Source organism: Dendrobates tinctorius, unplaced genomic scaffold, assembly GCF_039654945.1.
Source record: "Dendrobates tinctorius isolate UK_male_01 unplaced genomic scaffold, ASM3965494v1 ptg000036l, whole genome shotgun sequence".
Lineage (NCBI taxonomy): Eukaryota > Metazoa > Chordata > Amphibia > Anura > Dendrobatidae > Dendrobates > Dendrobates tinctorius.
This window is the reverse complement of record NW_027361704.1, coordinates 7284778-7309214: the sequence shown is the minus strand read 5'-3', so window position 1 is coordinate 7309214 and position 24437 is coordinate 7284778. Positions and strand designations below refer to the sequence as shown.

Below are 24437 nucleotides of genomic sequence, written 5' to 3'. Positions count from 1 at the left end.
ATGCCCATATACCCATCATACATATTCGCCATCCCATAGTCGAGTGCCCATATACCCATCACACATCCTTCATCTCATAGTCCCATGTCCATATACCCATCATACATATCCTCCATCCCATAGTCCTGTGCCCATATACCCATCATACATATCCACGATCCCATAGGCGTGCCCATATACCCATCATACATATCCTCCATCCCATAGTCGAGTGCCCATATACCCATCACACATCCTCCATCCCATATTCCCATGCCCATATACCCATCACACATTCTCCATCCCATAGTCCCATGCCCATATACCCATCATACATATTCACCATCCCATAGTCGAGTGCCCATATACCCATCACACATCCTTCATCTCATAGTCCCATGCCCATATAACCATCTTACATATCCGCCATCCCATAGTGGCAAAAATTGAGACCATTTCCAAATGTTCAGTTTGTCTGACTTTCCTCTTTATAGGTATATTTTTGAGTAAAATGTAAATTGTTCTTTTAGTCTATAAACTTCTGACAACATGTCTCCGAATTTCCAAGCAATAAATTTTGTTTTTTTTTATTTTCTGAAAAGGAGAAATGGTCAAAATTAAAAAAAAAAAAAAAAAAAATCCAGTGCTTTTAGACCTCAAATAAATGCAAAGAAAACAAGATCATAATTATTTGGATCAACAATACTAATGTTTTAACTCAGGAAGAATTCAGAAATCAATATTTTGTGGAATAACCATGATTTTTAACCCCTTAGTGACAGCCATTTTGCAGCTTAATGACCAGGCCAATTTTGACATTTCTGACCACTGTCACTTTATGAGGTTATAACTCTGGAACGCTTTAAAGGGAATCTTTCACCTGGTTTTGGCAGGCGATGAAAACGAGGTCGGTCCGGTCCGATGGGCGGTATTCCCGATGTGTGCCGCCTCCCCATCCTTGGCCCCCGGCCGCAGTTTTTTGAGGAATAGGAGTAGGTGTCCGCCAATTGTTGCACATGCACTAAGCATTCTTGGCCAGCGCACGCGCAGTATGCTTTGCCCGTCTGCGGGCAAAGCCGAAATGCCTGACTGCGCATGCGCCGGTTAACTAAGCCCCGGAACACAGCAAAATACTTCCAGTATGAATGTAGTATATATGTAGTATGTATGTAGTATATATGTAGTATGTATGTATGTATGTATGTATGTGTTCTATGAATGTAGTATATATGTAGCATGTATGTAGTATGTATGTATAAATGTAGTATGTATGTAGCATGTATGTAGTATGTATGTATGATGTATGAATGTAGTATATATGTAGCATGTATGTAGTATGTATGTTGTATGAATGTAGTATATATGTAGCATGTATGTAGTATATATGTATGTATGTTGTATGAATGTAGTATATATGTAGCATGTATGTAGTATGTATGTTGTATGAATGTAGTATATATGTAGCATGTATGTAGTATGTATGTATGCTGTATGAATGTAGTATATATGTAGTATGTATGTAGTATGTATGTAGTATGTTTTTTTTCTTTTTTTTTTTACATTCAACACATTAGCCGGATGATGGGACTACTACTGTCCCATCATTGGCTAATGTGTCAATCACTGTCAGTGTAGCAGGCATCGCCTGATGGGACTTGTAGTCCCATCGGATGATGCCTACACACACACAAGACACCCGGCAGGCCCGTACAGACCACCGACAGCCGGCACAGGCACCCGGCTGGCCGGCACAGGCCCCCGGCAGGCCCATACAGACCACCGACAACCAGCACAGGCCCCCGGCAGGCCGGCACAGGCCCCCGAGAGGCCCATACAGACCACCGGCAGCCGGCACAGGCCCCCGGCAGGCCCATACAGACCACCGACAACCGGCACAGGCCCCCGGCAGGCCAGCACAGGCCCCCAAGAGGCCCGTACAGACCCCGCCCGCACACACAGACACGCACAGTGTCTGCCCACGCACCGCCCACACTCTTCCCCCCTCCCGAACAGGCTGTACAAGGCAAGAAAGGGGTTTTTTCAATTCCGATATTTCTGTCCCATTGACTTGAATGGGACTTCCGGGATCGGAATCGGCGATACCCGATACTTTTTTAGATCGGCCGATCCATTCCGATCCGATATTTTTAAGTATCGGGTGGTATCGCTCAACACTAGTGGTGATTGGTGAAGTGTCATGCTGAGTAGATATGGGAACTGTGTATGCATCATTCTGTAACACTTTAGTAAGAGAAAAAGTTTTCCCAGGAGAAAATGAATTTCCAGACAATCACGGCCTTTTTTTAACTTTGTTTGGAACTGTGATTTTCATCTTCTTGGTGGGGATGTGTTAAAGTTCCAAGTCGTCATCAATACCATAAACGTCCATATCTTGTAAAGAGGAAATTAGTTGTTTCCCTGGTTCGTGGTGTAAGATGAGCAGAGACAGAATCAGCGGTTTCTGGTGCCCTTTGAGGCCAGAACTATTGGGACTGTCACCACTGTTGCTGGGGGAAGGTTCTTCTGGGAGGGGAGGACCTTCACAGACGTTAGGAAAAGTGATTGTGCCGGCCTCCACTCAACTCACCGTACCACCAGGACAGACTGTACTAACTCTACCTGTCCGAGCACATGCCCTGCTGGAGTGGGTGAAAGTCCAATTGAATCCGGAAGACTTGTCATCGGTAAAAGTCATTACTTCTCCGACAGCCGAACCTCAATACTTCCAAGAGGGTCGGCGCATACTGGAACAGAAATGTTCTGAACTGTCTGAACTCACGCCCACTCTGGTGCAACAAGTGTAAACTTTACTGGGGCAATATCAGTCCGTTTTTGCGAATCATGAGGATGACTTCGGCTGCACCACAGCCATCATTCACAAGATACCAATGGGGGATACAACACCCATTCAAGAGCGTTACTAGCGGATTCCCCCTCACTAATATCAGGAAGTGAGAGAAATGCTCAGTCAGATGCTGCAGGCGGGCATCATTAGAGAAAGTCAGAGTCCGTGGGAAGATCCCATTGTGCTGGTGCGGAGGAAGGATGGGACACTGAGGTTCTGTTGGAATGCCGCAAGCTTAACGCCTGCACTGTACGGGACTCATACCCTCTGCCCAAGATTGAGGAATCTCTGTCCGTGTTGGGGAAGGCCAAATTCTTCTCGACGCTGGTTTTCGCCTGTGGCTACTGGCAAGTGCCCATGTCAGAAAAGGATCGGGTGAAGACGGCCATTATACTTCCCATGGGCCTCTTTGAGTTCAACAGAATGCTTTTCGGCCTGGCCAATGCCCCCGGTACTTTCCAACGACTGATGGAGAGGTGTTTAGGTGATTTGAACTTTGAGGCAACGCTCATGTATCTGGATAACATCATAGTATACGCTGCCTCATTTGAAGATAAGCTGCGGAGACTAGAGCAAGTGTTGAGTCGTTTACTGAAGTATGGGCTAAAAGTGAAACCCCAGAGATGTCACTTGTTCCGGACCCAGATCAAGTACCTAGGTCATGTCGTTTCTGCTGAGGGAGTGGAGCCATCACAGGAGAAAATTGATTGGAGATTGGCCGACCCCGGAGAACACAAAAGATGTCTGCGTATTCCTGGGATTGATGGGGTACTATTATTGCTTCGTGAAGAACTTTGCCAGGGTGGTGCAACCACTGTCTGCAGGACTCTTGGTGGCCCGAATGCTGGCTGTGGTACGAGAAGGGATGATGCTTGTAGCTGTGTGAATTTACCGGACCAGGAGATTGTCGTCCAACACAGGGGTGAAGTCGCGTGGGTAGTGGGCATGCCCGAAGAAGTCATACCTCCTCAGGTCATACAGTTAGCAGTGAATACGGAAGACTTGTGGTACCGACCACAAGTCTTCCGTATTCACTGCTAACTGTCATTACTTGCTAACTGTCATTACTTCTCCAACAGCCGAACCTCAATACATCCAAGAGGATTGAACCATTACTCGAACTCCTAAAAGGGGTACCCCCAAATGCCAAGAAACGATCCATCCGTTGGGAGGAGAGGCAGGAGAAGGCGTTTTGTGACTTAAAGAAGGCACTGACTGAAGCTCCGATACTGGCTTATGCAGACTTCTTGTCATGAACCCAGTGCAGGTTTTTGAGCTGCACACCTAGGGATAATGTCTGGCGCTTGGTGCAGGTTTTGACCTGCACACTTGGGGTTAATGATTGTGGCCTCTTTCTGGTTCTGGGAGAGCTTCTTAAACCCCTGGGAAGCTTCAATCCCTGCCAGTTATACTTTTGCCTTTGGCCTAGTGTGCTGACCCCCGTGTGCCTGTTTGTTGCTATAGCTTGTTTATATGGTTCTGACCCGGTTCTGTTTCCCGTTGTGAGTTTGCTTGTTGATTTTGTACTGCGTTATTATCTCTGTGTATGACTCATTGCCTGTGACCTGACTACTCTCTGCTCGCCCCTCTTGTACCTTTGAAGCTATCTCTGTGTGTGACTCATTGGCTACGTCTTGACTATTCTGCCTGTCTATGCCCCCTGGTAACTTTGTCTCGCAGTTACCCTGCTAGGAGTTATCTTGCAGCTCCTAGCTCTGTGGAGTTTAGGCCACGCCCCTAGCAGTCACGTGCTTCAGGTCCTGCGGCTCTGAAGTACGCATCTACTCGGCTGCTGCCCGCTCCACAGGTATCTTTGAGCACTGTTCGCTTCACTCAGGACATGCACACTGGCTCAGTGAGCAAGTTCATTGTGGTGTTCCTGACATTATAACTGGCCCACAATTTTTTTTTCTTTCCTCACTTCTGCAGCATGGACCCAATGTGTGCTTTATCTGAGCAGGTGAAATGCTTGACTCAGTCACTGCAGAAGCTTAGTTTGGAACACCAAGCTCTGGCCCAGTCCCAATGGCGGGTGGAGGACTCAGTTCAGGGGGTGCTTTCCGCAGGCTTCCAGCCGGTGGGGAATAGAGATGTCATTTTAGTCCCACCCGAATCCCCGGTTAAATTGCCAGATACATGTTCTGGTAACAAAGATGATTTCAGGGCATTTAAGGAAGGCTGTAAGCTCTTTTTCTCATTGAGACCCTGCTCCTCTGGGGATGAGAAACAGAGGGTGGGGGTGGTGTTGTCCCTGCTTAGGGGGTCCCCACAAGCCTGGGCATTTTCACTTTCCTCTTCTGCCCCTGAGAGAATGTCTGTGGATGCGTTTTTTGAAGCCTTAGGGCTTATTTATGATGAGCCTGATAGAGTGCGGTTGGCTGAGGACAAGGTGATCAGTGTCTGTAAGGGGGAGCACTCGGCCGAATGGTTCTGTACTGAATTCAGACGTTGGGCAGCCGAGATTTCCTGGAGTGATGCCGCCCTTCGGGGGCTGTTCCACAGAGGCCTGTGTGAACGTCTGAAGGATGCTTTGGCACTTCATCCTCCGCCTGACTCCCTGGAGGATGCCATGATCCAAGCGGTTCGCATGGATCGCAGGCTGCGGGCTAGAGGCATTATGCAACGGGAAACATCATTATTCTTCAGTGGAGATGAGACCTGGACTCTTCCTATGGCTATGGAGGTGAGCGCTGTCACCTGTGAGGGAAAAGAAAGAAGACGCCACCGGGAAAAGCAGTTGTGCTTCTATTGTGGGGAATCTGGACACTGGAAGAAGGACTGACCCTCCTGTCCGTCATCCTCCAAGATGGCGGGAAACGACTAGGTCTGGGTCGTAGTCGAGAAGGCTACCCAGACCTTCAGGTACAATTTTCCTCATGTGCAAAAATGGTGCTGCAGGTGGAACTGGAACTTGGTTATGGTCCTGTTCAGACTACTGCTTTTATTGACTGCGGTTCTGCTGTGAACCTGATTGATACCAAGGTTATGACTCTTAATAAGATAGGGACAGTCAGGCTTCACGATCCTGTTAAACTTGTGGCAATTGACTCGTCTCCTCTTACCCAAGACGGTATCTGTTGCAGGTCTGAACTTTTTTCTCTAAAAGTGGGTTCCACTCAAGTGGAAAAACTAAGTTGTCTTGTGTTAGATAACTTGCCTGCAGGACTGGTACTGTGGATGCCTTGGCTTCAACGCCATAATCCTACCATTGATTGGGTTACAGGGGAGATCACTCAATGGGGATGCAATAATAAATGTGGTAACCTGGGACATCTTGTTAACGCTGTTAAATCCGTGTCTGTGTCGTTTGTCGATCTGGAAGGTATTCCGGAGTACCTGAAGGATTTTGAAGACGTTTTTTCCAAAAGTGAGGCTGAGGCACTGCCACCACATAGACCCTACGATTTTGCCATTGATTTAGTACCCGGAGCCAAGTTACCTAAGGCTCGATTGTTCAATTTGTCTGGGCCTGAGCGCCAAGCCATGAAGGAGCACATAGCTGAGAGTCTCCGCAAAGGGCATATCAGGCCTTCTGTGTCACCTATGGCAGCAGGGTTCTTCTTTGTGAAGAAAAAAGATGGTGGTTTGCGGTCGTGCCTCGACTTTCGGGAACTGAATAAGATAACGGTTAGGAACTCTTACCCGCTTCCCCTCATCCCAGACTTATGTAACCAGTTAGCTGGGGCCCAATGGTTCTCCAAGTTAGATCTGCGGGAGGCCTACAATCTGATAAGGGTTTGGGAAGGGGACGAGTGGAAAACTGCATTCCTCACATCAGAAGGACTGGTTGAGAACCTGGTAATGCTGTTTGGGTTAACTAATGCACCCACTATTTTCCAGAATTTCATCAATGTTGTGTTTTCTGACCTGATAGGCCGTTTTGTTATTATTTATTTGGTTGACATTTTGGTGTATTCCCCGGACAGTCAATCTCACTTGCAACATCTAAAGGCAGTTCTCCAGAGACTCAGGGAGAACCAATTGTTCGCTAAATTGGAAAAGTGTTCATTTTTTGTACAGGAGCTGTCATTTTTGGGGTTGATTGTGTCCTGTGAGGGGTTTCGCATGGATCCTAAGAAGGTGCTGGCGATCGCTGACTGGGTTCAGCCTCGAGATCTCAAGGGACTCCAGCGCTTCTTAGAATTTGCGAACTATTATCGAAAATTCATTAAAGGTTTCTCACAAGTGGTTAAACCACTCACGGATGTTACCCAGAAGGGCGCTGATGTAAAAAATTGGTCTGTACTCGTAAAGGAATCCTTCTCAGCGATTAAGAAATGTTTCATGTCTGCCCCAGTGTTGGTACAACCTGACCCGTCCAAACCATTCATTGTGGAGGTGGATGCTTCTGAAGTGGGGGTGGGGGCTGTGCTGTCCCAGGGTCCGGCCACCCTTACCAATCTCAAACTCTGTGCCTTCTTCTCCAAGAAGTTATCTTCAGCTGAGAAAAACTATGATGTAGGCAATAGGGAACTTCTTGCGGTCAAGCTGGCGTTTGAGGAATGGAGGCACTTTTTGGAAGGGGCGGCTCACCCTATCATGGTTGTCACGGATCACAAAAATTTGGCATACCTTGAATCTGCTAAGAGGCTTACTCCTAGACAAGCCCGTTGGTCACTTTTTTTTTTCACGATTTCAGTTCTCCATTACTTTTCGACCGGGGTCCAAAAATGTTAAAGCGGATGCCCTGTCCTGAAGTTTTGATCCAGTGTCTCCCCCTGAGCCGCCGTCCTCCATCCTTCCCCCAGGGGTGGTAGTGGCGGGGGTCTCTACTGAGTTGGAACAAGAAATTCTAAGGGCTCAGGCCCTAGCTCCGGCAACCAGGCCAGGGGATAAACTGTTTGTTCCAGATTCATTGCGGCCTAGACTTCTGCAGGAGTTTCATGAGTCTAGGCTGAGTGCTCATCCAGGTATCACGGCCACTAGAGAGGCAGTAGCCAGGGGTTTTTGGTGGCCTTCATTAAGGTCCGATGTCAAGGAATTTGTTTCTTCTTGTGGCATGTGTGCCCGTTCCAAAAGCTCGCATAACCGACCGGCTGGGGAACTCATACCTTTACCGGTTCCTGATAGGCCATGGACTCACCTTTCCATGGATTTTATTACCGGCCTTCCACCTTCCAGGGGCAATACCGTGATCTGGGTGGTGGTGGATAGGTTTTCTAAACAGGCCCTTTTCATTCCTTTGGCAGCATTACCCTCAGCAGAAACATTGTCAAGGTTGTTTGTGCAGCATGTGGTCCGATTGCATGGGATACCCCTGAATGTTGTGTCTGACAGAGGTGTGCAGTTTGTGGCCAAATTTTGGAGGGCATTCTGTATGAAATTGGGCATCTCACTCTCCTTCTCATCGGCATATCACCCGGAGAGTAATGGTCAGACAGAATGCACCAATCAATCCCTGGAACAAACTCTCAGGTGTCTGACCTCCGCCAGACAGAAGGATTGGTGTGATGCATTACCGTTGGCTGAATTCGCTTTTAACAACCGGGTGAGTCAGTCCACCAACATGTCCCCATTCCTGATTAACTATGAGTTTAATCCACATTTTGGGGAGTTTTCTCGGGTGGATTCCGGTTGTCCAGGGGCAGAGGGGTCCGTTCAACGGTTAAAAGACCTCTGGGCTGAAGGCCGGCGTGATATCTCTCGGGCCCAGGGGAGATACAAATATTTTGCCGACAAAAAGAGAGCCGTGGGAGAGAAGGTTTGGCTCTCCACACGTAACATCAACTTAAAGGTACCATCAGCTAAGTTGGGACCAAAGTTCATTGGTCCGTACGAGATTATGGAGATAGTCAACCCAGTGGCATATAGGTTGCGTCTCCCCGCCTCCTTAAAAATATCCAATGTGTTCCATAAATCTCTGTTGAAACCCGCAGGGTCTGTCAAAGAGAACTCTGAGTCTGTTGTTCCCCCAGTGCTGGTGGAGGGTCAATTGGAGTATGAGGTCGGACATATTGTGGACTCTCGGCGGGTGCGCCGCTCTTTGCAGTACCTGGTCCACTGGAAGGGATATGGACCAGAGGAGCGCTCATGGGTCCCTGCTCACTCGGTACATGCAGATCGCCTGGTTCGGGCTTTCCATGCCAAGTACCCGGGGAAGCCTGGGGGTCCAGAGGCCCCCCGTTGAGAGGGGGGTACTGTCATGATCCCAGTGCAGGTTTTTGAGCTGCACACCTAGGGTTAATGTCTGGAGCTCGGTGCAGGTTTTGACATTTTGTATAATGTGGGGTTAATGATTGTGGCCTCTTTCTGGTTCTGGGAGAGCTTCTTAAACCCCTGGGAAGCTTCAATCCCTGCCAGTTATACTTTTGCCTTTGGCCTAGTGTGCTGACCCCTGTGTGCCTGTTTGTTGCTATAGCTTGTTTATATGGTTCTGACCCGGTTCTGTTTCCCGTTGTGAGTTTGCCTGTTGATTTTGTACTGCGTTATTATCTCTGTGTATGACTCATTGCCTGTGACCTGACTACTCTCTGCTCACCCCTCTTGTACCTTTGCAGCTATCTCTGTGTGTGACTCATTGGCTACGTCTTGACTATTCTCCCTGTCTATGCCCCTTGGTAACTTTGTCTCGCAGTTACCCTGCTAGGAGTTATCTTGCAGCTCCTAGCTCTGTGGAGTTTAGGCCACACCTCTAGCAGTCACGTGCTTCAGGTCCTGCGGCTCTGAAGTACGCATCTACTCGGCTGCTGCCCGCTCCACAGGTGTCTTTGAGCACTGTTCGCTTTACTCAGGACACGCGCACTGACTCAGTGAGCAAGTTCAGTGCGGTGTTCCTGACACTTCTCTATACCATTCATTCTCCACACTGACGGAAGCTCGCACGGACTTGGGGCTGTGTTGCCGCAGGTGCAGGATGGGAGGGAGGGTGATTGCCTATGCTAGACGGTCACTTCACAATTCTGAACGCAACCCGGATTACTACAGTTCCCTCAAGCTAGAGTTGCTGGCGTTGGTGTGGGCCATGACGGAGAGATTCGCAGAATACCTGTTCGGCTCGGAGGTGCTGATGCGCACCGAAAACAACCTGCTAGCGCATCTGGAGAATGCCAAGTTAAAGACCCTGGAACAATGCTGGGTGGCCTGGATGGCGAAGTTCCGATAAAGAATCACTTATAAAAGGGGTGCGGAGAACACCCACGCTGACGCCCTATCCAGAGCAAAACATGCACCACCAGGAAAGAGTAAAGATGAGATGCTGGAGAAAGAGAAGGTTCCCCGGTTTCAAAAGACCACTGGAACGGTGGCGGCCATGTTGGACCAAATACAGTCCCCCCAATCATGAAGGGGTGTTGGGAAGATCCCAGGATGCGTGGGTCCAGTTACAACAAGAAGATCGTGAACTTGCTCTGTTCAGACAATGGGTGACACTGAAGAAGCTGCCTTATCAGGAACAGCAGAGTGCTCTGACTCCAGAAGCACTGTAAAAAAAGGGTTACACACTATGATGATGTGTACTCCCAGGGAGAAATGCTTGTCATATCATACACCCGCTCCTTTGTAATAGGAAATTTTTTTTATGAGGCCCTCCTCCACGTTTCTTCCAAGGGGGATTGGGGTGCATGGAAATGTGGGCCAGGCATTACATTTAGTTCGTGGATAAACTTTATGGTAGTAAAAAAAAAATTCATAATGGGAAATTTTGTTTCATGTGGCCATCCAGTAGGTGGGTTCAAAGGCTTATTAGGATGCATGTAACTTTGATTCAGGATGGGCATTGCATTCAATGCATAGGCTAACAGTATGGAAGAACAAAATGTATAATGTGAACTTGGTTTTCCTGTGTCCATCCAGTACGTGGGTTCAAAGGCTTATTTGGTTGCATGTAACTTTGATTCAGGATGGGCATTGCATTCAATGCATAGGCTAACAGTAAGGAAGAACAAAATGTATAATGTGAACTTGGTTTTCCTGTGGCCATCCAGTATGTTGGTTTAAAGGCTTATATTGAGGTGCATGTAACTTTGGTGCAGGGCGGGCCTTGCATTCAATGCATAGGTTAAGAGTATGGCAGTACCAAAAGAATAATGTGAACTTGGTTTTCCTGTAGCCTTCCAGTACGTGGGTTCAAAGGCTTATTGGGTGCATGTAACTTTGGTGCAGGGCAGGCCTTGCATTCAATGCATAGGTTAACAGTATGGCAGTACCAAAAGAATAATGTGAAATTGGTTTTCCTGTGGCCTTCCAGTGTACGTGGGTACAAAGGCTTATTGGGTGCATGTGACTTTGTGGCAGAGCGGGCCTTGCATTCAATGCATAGGCTAACAGTATGGCAGTAGCAAATAAAAAATAATGGGAACTTTTGTTTGATGTTGCCATCCAGGAAGTCTGTTCCAAGGGTTATTGGTGTGTGTGTATAACTTTGGGGCAAGGCAGCACTTGCATTCAATGCATAGGTAAACACAATGTGAGATCCACTTTCTTATAATGGGAACATTTTTTCAGGAGGCCCTCCTGTATGTCTCGTGAAAGGGGTATTGGGGTAGCCCAGACACTCAATGCATAGGCAATAACAGTATAGTAGACCCACTGTTTTATTATGGCCCTTTAAGAATAGTAATGCCGACTGATGCCCCTATAAAAATAGGCTTTGTGACTTTAAGAGTCACGCCTTCATAAATTAAACAAGATATGTCTGATGATGTGTCACACACCACATGGCTAGCTAAGGTTGTTAAATGCTCCAATGACATTTCCCAGTAAATGCATTTGTATTGGTTGACAGCAATGGTACCGTTGAAAAACGCATCAAAAGCGCTACGTGTGAACATAGCCAAAGTGGTGGAGGAGCATTTTTTGGGGGGGTTATTTCTTTTGTCTTACATACAAATTATTATCCTGTAAAATATGTCCCTCAACATATTTCCCTGTAAAATCCATTTTGGTTTCGTTTTTGTATGTTTTACTGTAAAAGTGGCATCACACTCTGACAACATTGGTCACAGCAGTGACCTAGGAGTCAGAAATACGTCTAGGGGCGTTCCCCATGATGTTCCCATGTTGTTTGTGCACTGTCCCCATATATTTCTGACATTTTGATACCCTAGAAAGACCTCCAGGAAGGGTCGCGGCAAAGAAGCTCTGATTTCCCATAGACTAACATTGGGGTCATTGCTTGAGTCGAGTACCTGAGTATTCCAATTTGCTCGACCCGAGGAAAGAGCACCCGAGCATTTAAGTGCTCGCTCATCACTAGTTGTGAGGTCTTATATAGACAGGTGTGTGCCTTTCCAACCAAGTCCTATCAGTTTAATTAAACACAGCTGGACTCCAATGAAGGAGTAGAACCATCTCAAGGAGGATCACAAGGAAACGGACAGCATGTGACTTCAATATGAGTGTCTGAGCAAAGGGTCTGAATACTTATGACCATGTGATATTTTGTTTCTTCATTTTTAATAAATTTGCAAAAATTTCTACATTTCCGTTTTTTTTCAGTCAAGATGGGGTGCAGAGTGAATTTTTTTGAATTTACCAAATGGCTGCAATGAAACAAAGAGTGAAAAATTTCAGTAGCTGCTGTATAAGTCCACTGTTTGGTTAAATGACTGCCGGGTCAAGCGTACGACCATGTCAGGATGGTCATTTAGAACTCGGAAGCATGTCATAGTGCATCTCACCTTGGCACCAGGGTTGTACACTTCACCCGGCGCAGCCAGTGCAGGAGGACCCGCCTGCACCAGTGACTATTTCAGATGGATGTGCGTCCTTCAATGCACATTCAACTGAACTATATTGCGACACAAGGGACCCGTCGGCTCCCTGCACTGCAATAAACACTGCCGGTCAACTGAAAGCCGGCAGCTGACGTTGGCATGCCCATGACTGGAGGCGAATAGCAGTATTCCTGTGTTCTTCTTTAAGTATGTTTGGTCTTCTAGCAGGACAATGACCCCAATGATATAGGACACAAACCCATCTTTCTAACACTGCGCACTGCATTGCGACCCAAAATCCTTTGGTGTTCTTCAAATTTCATGATACTTTGCACACAGTCAAAGAACCTAGTGCCAAGGACAGCAAAACAACAGCAAATCATATTTCATCCTCCACTTTATTTGACTTTAAGTACTGTGTTATTTTCTTTCTAGGCCTGCCTCATTCCATTTTTAGTAAACAGTAAAATAATGTGCTTATTTATATAAATGCTTCTGAGCAGGCGCAGCTGGTGCCATCTTGGTGGAGACGATTTTTTTAAACATTTTTTTCAGGATTTGTAAATTAGCTACTTTGTGCCCAGAAAGACTGAATATTAGCATTGAACATACATGCTAATTCAGTATCACTGATTTTAAAAGTCTGTAATTTAAGCATTGTGAAGTATTTAAATTCATTACCGAACCGTAGTAATATAAGGCTTTGTTCAGTGAGACATGAGGACAAAACATCATGTTCTCTATTCGTGCTCTCTGCTTGAGGGGACCCCATGGGTATGTGATCACATTTGATTCTGTTAACTGTTTCTTCCTTTTTTATTTCATCATTGATTTGTACTCATTTTTATATATATTTTAAAATTATGTTTGGTTTTGCATATACCAATAACTCACATCAGTGCTGGTCTATATAAATTGCTAATTTTTTCAGTCTGGTGCAATCCCCATTAGGATGTGCTCCACTATTGCCAATGCCATCCAGTGTACGTCTTGCCGCATGTATGAAATCCTTGAACAGCCAGTCGAGGGTGCATACTGCTGTGCGAGATGTGAGCACGTTGTGCATTTGGAAGCCCAGATACTAGATCTAAATGCGCAGCTGGCAACACTGAGATCCATAGACAATATGGAAAGGAGTCTTCTGCTCACTGAGCAGACGCTCAATGGGATAGATGAGGGGGGGATGCTAGGTTGGAGCCTCAAGACAGTGAAGTAGCCAGCTGGGTGGGTGACAGTTAGAAGGCGGGGTAGAGGGAAGGGCACCAGGGAGGCTAGTCCTGATCTCGCACACCCCAATAAGTTTGCTAAGTTGGCAGATGAGGGGAGTGTCAGCACAGGGGTAGCACTGCTGCAGCAAGGCATGTCCTCTGAAAGCCGCCAGAGGAGTGTCTGCTCCAGTAAGGGGGGAAATAGGAGAGCAGGGCAGGCCAGACAGGTACTGGTAGTGGGGGACTCAATTATTAGGGGAACAGATAGGGCAATCTGTCACAAAGACAGGGATCGTCAAACGGTGTGCTGCCTACCTGGTGCTCGAGTACGACACATCGCAGATCGGGTTGATAGATTACTGGGAGGGGCTGGTGAGGATCCAGCGGTCAAGGTGCACATTGGCACAAATGACAAAGTTAGAGGTAGGTGGAAGGTCCTTAAAGATGATTTCAGGGAATTAGGCTGCAAGCTTAAAGCAAGGACCTCCAAGGTGGTATTTTTGGAAATACTTCCTGTACCACGTGCCACGCCAGAGAGGCAACGGGAGATTAGGGAGGTTAATAAGTGGCTCAGGAATTGGTGTAGGAAGGAGGGGTTTGGGTTCCTGGAGAACTGGGCCGACTTCTCAGTTGCTACAGGTTCTACGCTAGGAACGGGCTGCACCTCAATGGGGAGGGTGCAGCTAAGCTGGGGGAGAAAATGGCTAGAAGGTTGGAGGAGTGTTTAAACTAGGGAATGGGGGGAGGGTATTCCTTTTATAGGAGGAGAAGACAGTGCAGATAGAGACCTGGGCACAAATAATGAAATTGGGGGTGGGGGTGGGGGTGCCATGGGGGTGGGGTTAGAACAGTTAATAATTTAAGAAAGAATAGAGGTACAGAGAGATACATAAAGTGCATGTACACTAATGCCAGAAGCCTCGCTAACAAAATGGAGGAATTAGAATTAATTTTTTTGGAACATAATTATGATATGGTGGGGATATCTGAGACATGGCTGGATGAGAGCCATAACTGGGCGGTTAATTTACAGGAATATAGTCTGTTCAGAAATTACCGTTCAAATAAGCAAGGGGGAGGCGTGTGTTTATATGTAAAATCATCCTAAAAACCCATCCTGCGTGATAATATATATGAATCTAATGAAAATGTAGAGTCCCTGTGGGTGGAGATAAGGGGAGGCGGGAAAAATAATAAATTACTGAAAGGGGTTTGTTATAAGTCTCCAAAAATAATGGAAGCAACAGAGAATATCCTCATCAAGCAAATAGATGAAGCAGCGACTCAAGGAGAAGTCATTATTATGGGGGACTTCAACTACCCTGAAATACATTGGGGAACCGAAACCTGCAGTTCCAGCAAAGGTAATAGGTTTTTGACAACTATGAGAGACAATTATCTTTCACAACTGGTTCAGGACCCAACAAGAGGGGGGGCACTGCTAGACCTAATATTAACCAACAGGCCAGACCGCATATCAAATGTAAGGGTTGAGGGTCACTTGGGTAATAGTGATTACAAATTAATAAGTTTTCATGTATCCTTTAAAAAGATATGTAGTAGAGGGGTTACAAGGACACTAAACTTCAGGAAAGCAAATTTCCAACGGATGAGAGATGATCTTGGTGCAATTAACTGGGACGATATCCTGAGACATAAAAATACACAAAGAAAATGGGAGAGGTTTATTAGCATCTTGAATAGGACCTGTGCACAATATATACCGTATGGGAATAAACATGCGAGAAATAGGAAGAAACCACTATGGCTAAATAGAGCTTTAAGGAGCGCAATAAGGGACAAAAAGAAAGCATTTAGAGAATTAAAGCAAGTAGGTAGTGATGAGGCATTATATACATACAGAAAATTAAATAAATTCTGTAAAAAGTAAATCAAGACAGCAAAGACTGAGACAGAGAGGCTCATTGCCAGAGAAAGTAAAAATAATCCCAAAATATTCTTTCATTATATAAATAGTAAGAAACTAAAAAATGATAGTGTTGGCCCCCTTAAAAATAGTCTGGGTGAAATGGTAGATGAGGATGAGGAAAAAGCCAATATGCTAAATGACTTTTTTTCAACAGTATTTACACAAGAAAATCCCATGACGGATAACATGAACAGTGATAAAAATTCTCCATTAAATGTCACCTGCTTATCCCAGCAGGAAGTACGGCGGCGTCTACAAATCACTAAAATTGACAAATCCCTGGGCCCAGATGAGATACACCCCAGAGTACGGCAAGAATTAAGTACAGTCATAGCTAGACCATTATTTTTAATCTTTAAAGATTCCATAATGACAGGGTCTGTACTACAGGACTGGCGTATAGCAAATGTGGTACCAATATTCAAAAAGGGGACAAAAACTGAACTTGGAAATTATAGGCCGGTAAGTTTAACCTCAACTGTGCGTAAAATCCTGGAGGGTTTTCTAAGAGATACTATAGTGGAGTATCTGATGAAGAATAGCCTCATGACCCAATATCAATATGGGTTTATGAGGGACCGTTCATGTCAGACTAAACTGATAAGCTTTTATGAAAAGGTAAGTACTGGACTGGACCAAGGGAATGCAGTGGACGTGATGTACATGGACTTTTCAAAAGCTTTTGATACGGTGCCACACAAAAGGTTGATACATAAAATGAGAACAATGGGGATAGGGGAAAATATGTGTAAGTGGGTTAAGAGCTGGCTCAGGGATAGGAAACAAAGAGTGGTTATTAATGGCGCACACTTGGACTGGGTCACGGTTAGCAGTGGGGTACCACAGGGGTCAGTATTGGGCCCGCTTCTTTTTAACATATTTATTAATGACCTTGTAATGGGCATAGAGAGTGGAATTTCAATATTTGCAGATGACACTAAACTCTGCAGGGTAATCAATACTGAGGAGGACAATTTTATATTGCAGGAGGATTTATGTAAACTAGAAGCTTGGGCTGATAAATGGCAAATGAGCTTTAATGGGGATAAATGTAAGGTCATGCACTTGGGTAGAACAAACAAGACGATTAATTATGTGCTTAATTGTAAAACACTGGGCAAAACTGTCACGCAAAAAGACCTGGGTGTATGGATGGACGACAAACTCACATTTAGTGGCCAGTGTCAGGCAGCTGCTGCAAAGGCAAATAAAATAATGGGATGTATTAAAAGAGGCATAGATGCTCATGAGGAGATTATAATTTTACCTCTATATAAGTCACTAGTGCAACCACATTTATAATACTGCGTACAGTTCTGGTCTCCGGTGTATAAGAAAGACATAGCTGAACTAGAGTGGGTGCAGAGAAGAGCGACCAAGGTTATTAGGGAACTGGGGGGTCTGCAATACCAAGATAGGTTATCACATTTGGGGTTATTTAGTTTGGAAAATCGAATGCTTCGGGGTGATCTTATTACAATGTATAAATATATGCGGGGACAGTACAAAGATCTTTCTAATGATCTTTTTACTCTTAGACCTGTGACGGGGACAAGGGGGCATCCTCTACGTCTGGAGGAAAGAAGGTTTAAGCATAATCACAGATGCGGATTCTTTACTGTAAGAGCAGTGAGACTATGGAACGCTCTGCCATATGATGTTGTAATGAGTAATTCCCTACTAAAATTTAAGAAGGGACTGGATGCCTTTCTTGAAAATATAATATTACAGGGTATATACACTAGTTTCCTTAATATTGCGTTGATCCAGGGAGCTAGTCTGATTGCCGTATGTGGAGTCGGGAAGGAATTTTTTTCCCCAATGTGAAGCTTACTGATTGCCACAAGGGTTTTTTTTGCCTTCCTCTGGATCAACATGTTACGGCAAGTTAGGATATGATATGGGTTGAACTAGATGGACTTAAAGTCTTTCTTCAACCTTAATAACTATGTTACTATGTTACTATGTTACTAAGTGATGCCCATGTCTTGCAATCATGAAGGGGACAGATGGTCCATAAAATGTGTAGTGTTCAATAAATCGCTATCTTGATCCGGTCTGACTGGCTTCCTCAACTACAGAGTAGCGCCCTGATGATATCCACCCCTCTACTCCTATCATTCTTATTTTGTCATTCCAGATGGGAAGAAATGAGAGGGTCCTTAGAAAGATATTGGGACATCCTCCTGATGGATGGAGACTTGAAAAAATACATACCTCCCATACAATTAATCACTTATTGCTGTTCCCGTAATCAACGTCACATACTTGTACATAGCCATCATCAAACTAAGAAGCAACATATATACGGCTCTAAAGGCATGGCGCCCTGATGATATCCCCCTACTACGTTCATTTTTCTTTTGTTGTGACTCCTGCGCTTGACACTGGGAGTCGGCGGAAGGTGCAGCATCACTCCAGGACTGCAAGCTCACAACAATCTTTCATAGTGTTGTGTCTGCTATGTGCAATCACCGGATGTGAGTGCGATACCTCTCACCCACTCCCTACCTTTGCTCTTGGTGATCTCCACATGGAGCGCTCTCTCTTTTGTATTTTTTTCTGGAATTACAATTAGTGATAAATCTCACCTTATTGTCCTATTGGGATCTCTACTTTGATTGTAAAAGGTGTGATCATTGTGACGCTTTGGCTTTCAGAAATCCTTTTTTAATTGTTCACTGACTATAACCTCTCTCTAGAAATCAATTTAGCAGATCTTTTACGTTAGCTTCAAAGCTAGCTTCCCAGGATCATAACCTCGTACCAAAAAATAACAAACTATTATTGGTCTGATGACTCCACTGTTAAATTTTACCATATTTAAGGGCTCTAATTAAATCTAATAACTTTTTTCCTTCTGAAACATAACTGTATATGACATAAATGTCTGACAGTTGGGCGTGTTAGTTTTAGGTATTCCATGCATACAGTAGATAAAAAGTAGTGGTCTACATGATAACTTTATTACAGTCCATTACAGTATATGGTTTCTAACCACAGATCATTCTGCACATACGATGCTGCCTGCTTATGAATAGTGAGTGTCATACAGGAGGCTGGAGTATACACCCTCAATGAAAAACAATCTGATAGCACCCTCTTAGACTTAACTAAAATTAACTTTTCTGGTGGCAAATATTTAACTGCTAATATCTCTGCAATGGAAAGGCAAAATTAAAAAAAAAAAATACTTTTCATTCCACTTTGCAGCCACAGTTGCATAATTTGTCCAGTTCAACATAAAGAAAATTGAGGAAAGGTCTTCTTTAAGACAATGGGTTGTAAATAGAGTTGAGCGATACCGTCCGATACTTCAAAGTATCGGATCGGAATGGATCGGCCGATCTTAAAAAAAGTATCGGTATCGCCGATTCCGATACCGGAAGTCCCATTCAAGTCTATGGGACTTCCGGTATCGGAATAAGAAAAACCCTGTTTTTGCCTTGTACAGCCTCTCTGGGGTCTGTACGGGCCTTTCGGGGGGCTGTGCCGGCCTGCCAGGGGGTCTGTGCAGGCTCCGGTGGTCTGTGCCGGCCTGCCGGGGGGCTGTGCCGGCCTGCCGGTGGTCTGTGCAGGCTCCGGTGGGCTGTGCCGGCCTGCCGGGGGGCAGTGCCGGCCTGCCGGTGGTCTGTGCAGGCTCCGGTGGGCTGTGCCGGCCTGCCGGGGGGCTGTGCCGGCCTGCCGGTGGTCTGTGCAGGCTCCGGTGGGCTGTGACGGCCTGCCGGTGGTCTGTGCAGGCTTCGGGGGTCTGTGCAGGCATCGTCCGATGGGACTACAAGTCCCATCGGGCGATGCCTGCTACCATGACAGTGATTGACACATTAGCCAATGATGGGACAGTAGTAGTCCCATCATCCGGCTAATGTGTTGAATGTAAAAAAAAAAAAAAAAAATTACATGCTACATACATGCTACATACATCCAACATGCATACTACATACATGCTACATTCATACTACATACATGCTACATTCATACTACATATATACTACATGCATGCAACATGCATACTACATATATACTACATGCTACATACATACTACATATATGCTACATACATACTACATATATACTACATGCATGCTACATACATACTGCATGCTACATACATACTACATGCTACATACATACTACATATATGCTACATACATACTACATATATACTACATGCATGCTACATACATACTGCATGCTACATACATACTACATGCTACATACATACTACATATATGCTACATACATACTACATATATACTACATGCATGCTACATACATACTGCATGCTACATACATACTACATGCTACATACATACCACATATATACTACATACATACTACATGCATGCTACATGCTACATACATACCACATACATACTACATACATACTACATACATACTACATGCATGCTACATGCATGCTACATGCTACATACATAACACATATATACTACATGCATGCTACATACATACTACATGCTACATACATACCACATACATACTACATACATACTACATACATACTACATGCATGCTACATACATAATGCATGCTACATACATACTACATATATACTACATGCATGCTACATACATACTACATGCTACATACATACCACATACATACTACATACATACTACATGCATGCTACATACATACTACATGCTACATACATACCACATACATACTACATATATACTACATGCATGCTACATACATACTGCATGCTACATGCATGCTACATACATACTACATACATACTACATGCATGCTACATACATACTACATGCTACATACATACTACATATATACTACATGCATGCTACATACATACTACATGCTACATACATACCACATACATACTACATACATACTACATGCATGCTACATACATACTACATGCTACATACATACCACATACATACTACATATATACTACATGCATGCTACATACATACTGCATGCTACATGCATGCTACATACATACTACATACATACTACATGCTACATACATACCACATATATACTACATACATACTACATACAATACATTCATACAATACATACATAGACATACAGTACATATAACATAGAGTAACATACTTACCAATACTTGTCACATTGTTCCCCGAAGCCATTGTCTTTTACGGAATAAATATTAACATAACAAACCACAAAAATACTCACCCACGATCCGAAGCAGTCCACGAGTGTGTTCCACGACGATCTTGGGTAGAGAACTGCAGCATCAGTTGATGCTGCCGTTCTCTACGGGCTGCAGGAATCCAATGACGGAAGGTAGGTATCCTTCCACACTGTATTCCTCCGCCACTTAAAAAAAAAAAGTCCCTAGTCTCACTTTATGCCATTGCTGTGTGGGAATTTCCCACGCAGCAATGGCATAAAGTGAGACTAGGGACTTTTTTTTTTTTAAGTGGCGGAGGAATACAGTGCGGAAGGATACCTACCTTCCGTCATTGGATTCCTGCAGCCCGTAGAGAACGGCAGCATCAGCTGATGCTGCAGTTCTCTACCCAAGATCGTCGTGGGACACACTCGTGGACTGCTTCGGATCGTGGGTGAGTATTTTTGTGGTTTGTTATGTTAATATTTATTCCGTAAAAGACAATGGCTTCGGGGAACAATGTGACAAGTATTGGTAAGTATGTTACTCTATGTTATATGTACTGTATGTCTATGTATGTATTGTATGAATGTATTGTATGTAGTATGTATGTAGTATATATGTGGTATGTATGTAGCATGTAGTATGTATGTAGTATGAATGTAGCATGCATGTAGCATGCAGTATGTATGTAGTATGTATGTAGTATATATGTAGTATGTATGTAGCATGTAGTATGTATGTAGCATGCATGTAGTATATATGTAGTATGTATGTAGCATGTAGTATGTATGTAGCATGCATGTAGTATGTATGTAGTATGTATGTGGTATGTATGTGGTATGTATGTAGCATGTAGTATGTATGTAGCATGCATGTAGTATATATGTGTTATGTATGTAGCATGCATGTAGTATGTATGTAGTATATATGTGGTATGTATGTAGTATGTATGTAGTATGTATGTAGCATGCAGTATGTATGTAGCATGCATGTAGTATATATGTAGTATGTATGTAGCATGTAGTATGTATGTAGCATGCATGTAGTATATATGTAGTATGTATGTAGCATGTAGTATGTATGTAGCATGCATGTACTATGTATGTAGTATATATGTGGTATGTATGTAGCATGCATGTAGTATGTATGTAGTATATATGTGGTATGTATGTAATATGTATGTAGTATGTAGTATGTATGTAGTATGTATGTAGTATGTATGTAGCATGCATGTAGTATGTATGTAGTATATATGTGGTATGTATGTAGTATGTATGTAGTATGTATGTAGCATGCAGTATGTATGTAGCATGCATGTAGTATATATGTAGTATGTATGTAGCATGTAGTATGTATGTAGTATATATGTGGTATGTATGTAGCATGCAGTATGTATGTAGCATGCATGTAGTATATATGTAGTATGTATGTAGCATGTAGTATGTATGTAGCATGCATTTAGTATATATGTAGTATGTATGTAGCATGTAGTATGTATGTAGCATGCATGTAGTATGTATGTAGTATGTATGTAGTATTTTTTTTTTTTTTTTTTAACATTTAACACATTAGCCGGATGATGGGACTACTACTGTCCCATCATTGGCTAATGTGTCAATCACTGTCATGGTAGCAGGCATCGCCAGATGGGACTTATAGTCCCATCGGACGATGCTTGCACAGACCCCCGGACATCAGCACAGCCCCCCGGCAGGCCGGCACAGCCCCCCGGCAGGCCGGTACAGACCCCCACAGGGTGCACAGACCACCGGCAGGCCGGCACAGCCCCCCGGCAGGCCGGTACAGAACCCCACAGGGTGCACAGACCACCGGCAGGCCGGCACAGCCCCCCGGCAGGCCGGTACAGACCCCGGGCAGTCCACACAGCCCCCCGGCAGGCCGGCAGAGACCCCCGGAAGGCCCGAAATGACGGCGCATCATGATGCGCACACACCGCGCATCATGATGACGTCAGGCTGTCAATCAACTTTGAACTTCCGATTCCGATGCCGACTTCCGATATTGAAAAAATATCGGAAGTCGGTATCGGAATTCCGATACAGCAAGTATCGGCCGATACCCGATACTTGCGGTATCGGAATGCTCAACACTAGTTGTAAATTGTTCAGTCTTGAGATATAAGTCTCATAAACTTGTGTCCACTATGCGGTCAAAATTCTAAATCAATATAAAAAAGTATACACTTGAATAAAAGCTTGTTAATCATATCCAAATTATTAATACACTTTGAATTAAAAAAATACAACTTATAGATACAGTAGTTTACCTTGCGTGCCCTATTTCTGTCAAATTTCAACATTTGCTATATATTTCTAGTTATTAAAGCAGATCTGTCATCAGACATCCCAGCTTAGGCCTCATACTCACTGGCGATAAAATCGGACGATTGCAATCCGATTTTTAATTGGATTGCACTCTGACCAATGTTAGTGACTGGGTGACATCTCATTTGCGATTTTTTTCTCAGCCAAAATCGGTCTGAGAAAAAAATCGCAGCATGCTGCGATTTGCAGCGATTTTCGTCAATAGAAGTCAATGGGTGCGATTAAAAAAACGGGCCAAAAACGGACCATCCGTTTTCCATCCGTTTTGAATGGATACATCACCATTCTGTGGTATAGAACACTGTAAATGGTCCTGTAAATGACTGTAGAAAAAGAGCTGCTGGGAAAGAAAAACGGATGGAAAATGGATGGAAAGATTAAAAACCGCATGGAAATCGCATGACACTGGCATAACACTCCACCCTTTTTTCCAGTCCAGAAATCAGACCGTTTTTTTAATCGCCAGTGAGTATGTGACCTTATACTGAGCATTATGAGACCACAGCAGCAGTAGGGAGGAGGTACAATTAGACTCTGTCAATTAGACTGAGTGGGATTATATTTTCAGAAAGGATTGTTATGACATTCTGACACGGATTTATTTTTAAAGTACCGTAAGTACAAGAGATCAAGTACTAAGAGATCTACAGTATTTATCAAAAATGAATGGGGTTTGTGTTTTGGAATGGATGAATGAATATGGTAATGGATCCTCTTCTACACTTTTAACAGGCAAGCAATACTCCAAAGAGAATCAAAAAATAACTGCAATGGAAAACCCAATGAAACTGAGAAATTAGCACATGGACATCCACATGTAAGCGAAGAACTTCTAAAAACAACCAAGTAAGTTTCTTGACAGAGAAAAATCAATCAGTGGAATATTTGCTGTGGTGTTTGTTTTGTATCCAAACTATGATAAGAAGTTGGTGGTGTACAACTATGTGATGACATGTGCTATACTGCGATAATCACAGCACATTCAGCACAAAATGGAATCAAAGAAACATGTGACCTACAGTAGTGTTCAAAATAACAGCGAAATGTAAAGAAACAAGTGTTAATCACAAAATCTTTATACTAGTTTTTATTTCCATGCATTCAAAACATGAAGAGAAATGGATATACCGTAATTTTTAACTACTTTACAGAAAATATAAAAAAATGAACATCGGGCTGTTCTAAAAAATTGCAGTGTCTGCATTTGTCTTTACAAACTCACAATATGTACTATTTTTATGATGATTTAGCATTGCTGTGAATCACTAACCTAATATTTAGTTGTATACCCACAGTTTTTTAGTATGTTTTCACATCTATGTTGCATAGAGTCAACCAACGTCTGGCAC

At 44.0% G+C, this 24437-nt stretch overlaps 1 protein-coding gene across 3 annotated transcripts in view; it reads left to right on the top strand.

The window, feature by feature from the left end:
* Nucleotides 1-24437, top strand: part of SLC4A9 (solute carrier family 4 member 9) — a 983109-nt gene that overhangs the window by 388127 nt on the left and 570545 nt on the right. For all 3 annotated transcript variants that reach the window (XM_073573700.1, XM_073573698.1, XM_073573697.1), the window contains exon 8: nucleotides 23821-23934. In XM_073573700.1, the coding sequence (XP_073429801.1) occupies nucleotides 23821-23934 (114 nt within the window). The remainder of the gene's footprint in view (nucleotides 1-23820; nucleotides 23935-24437) is intronic.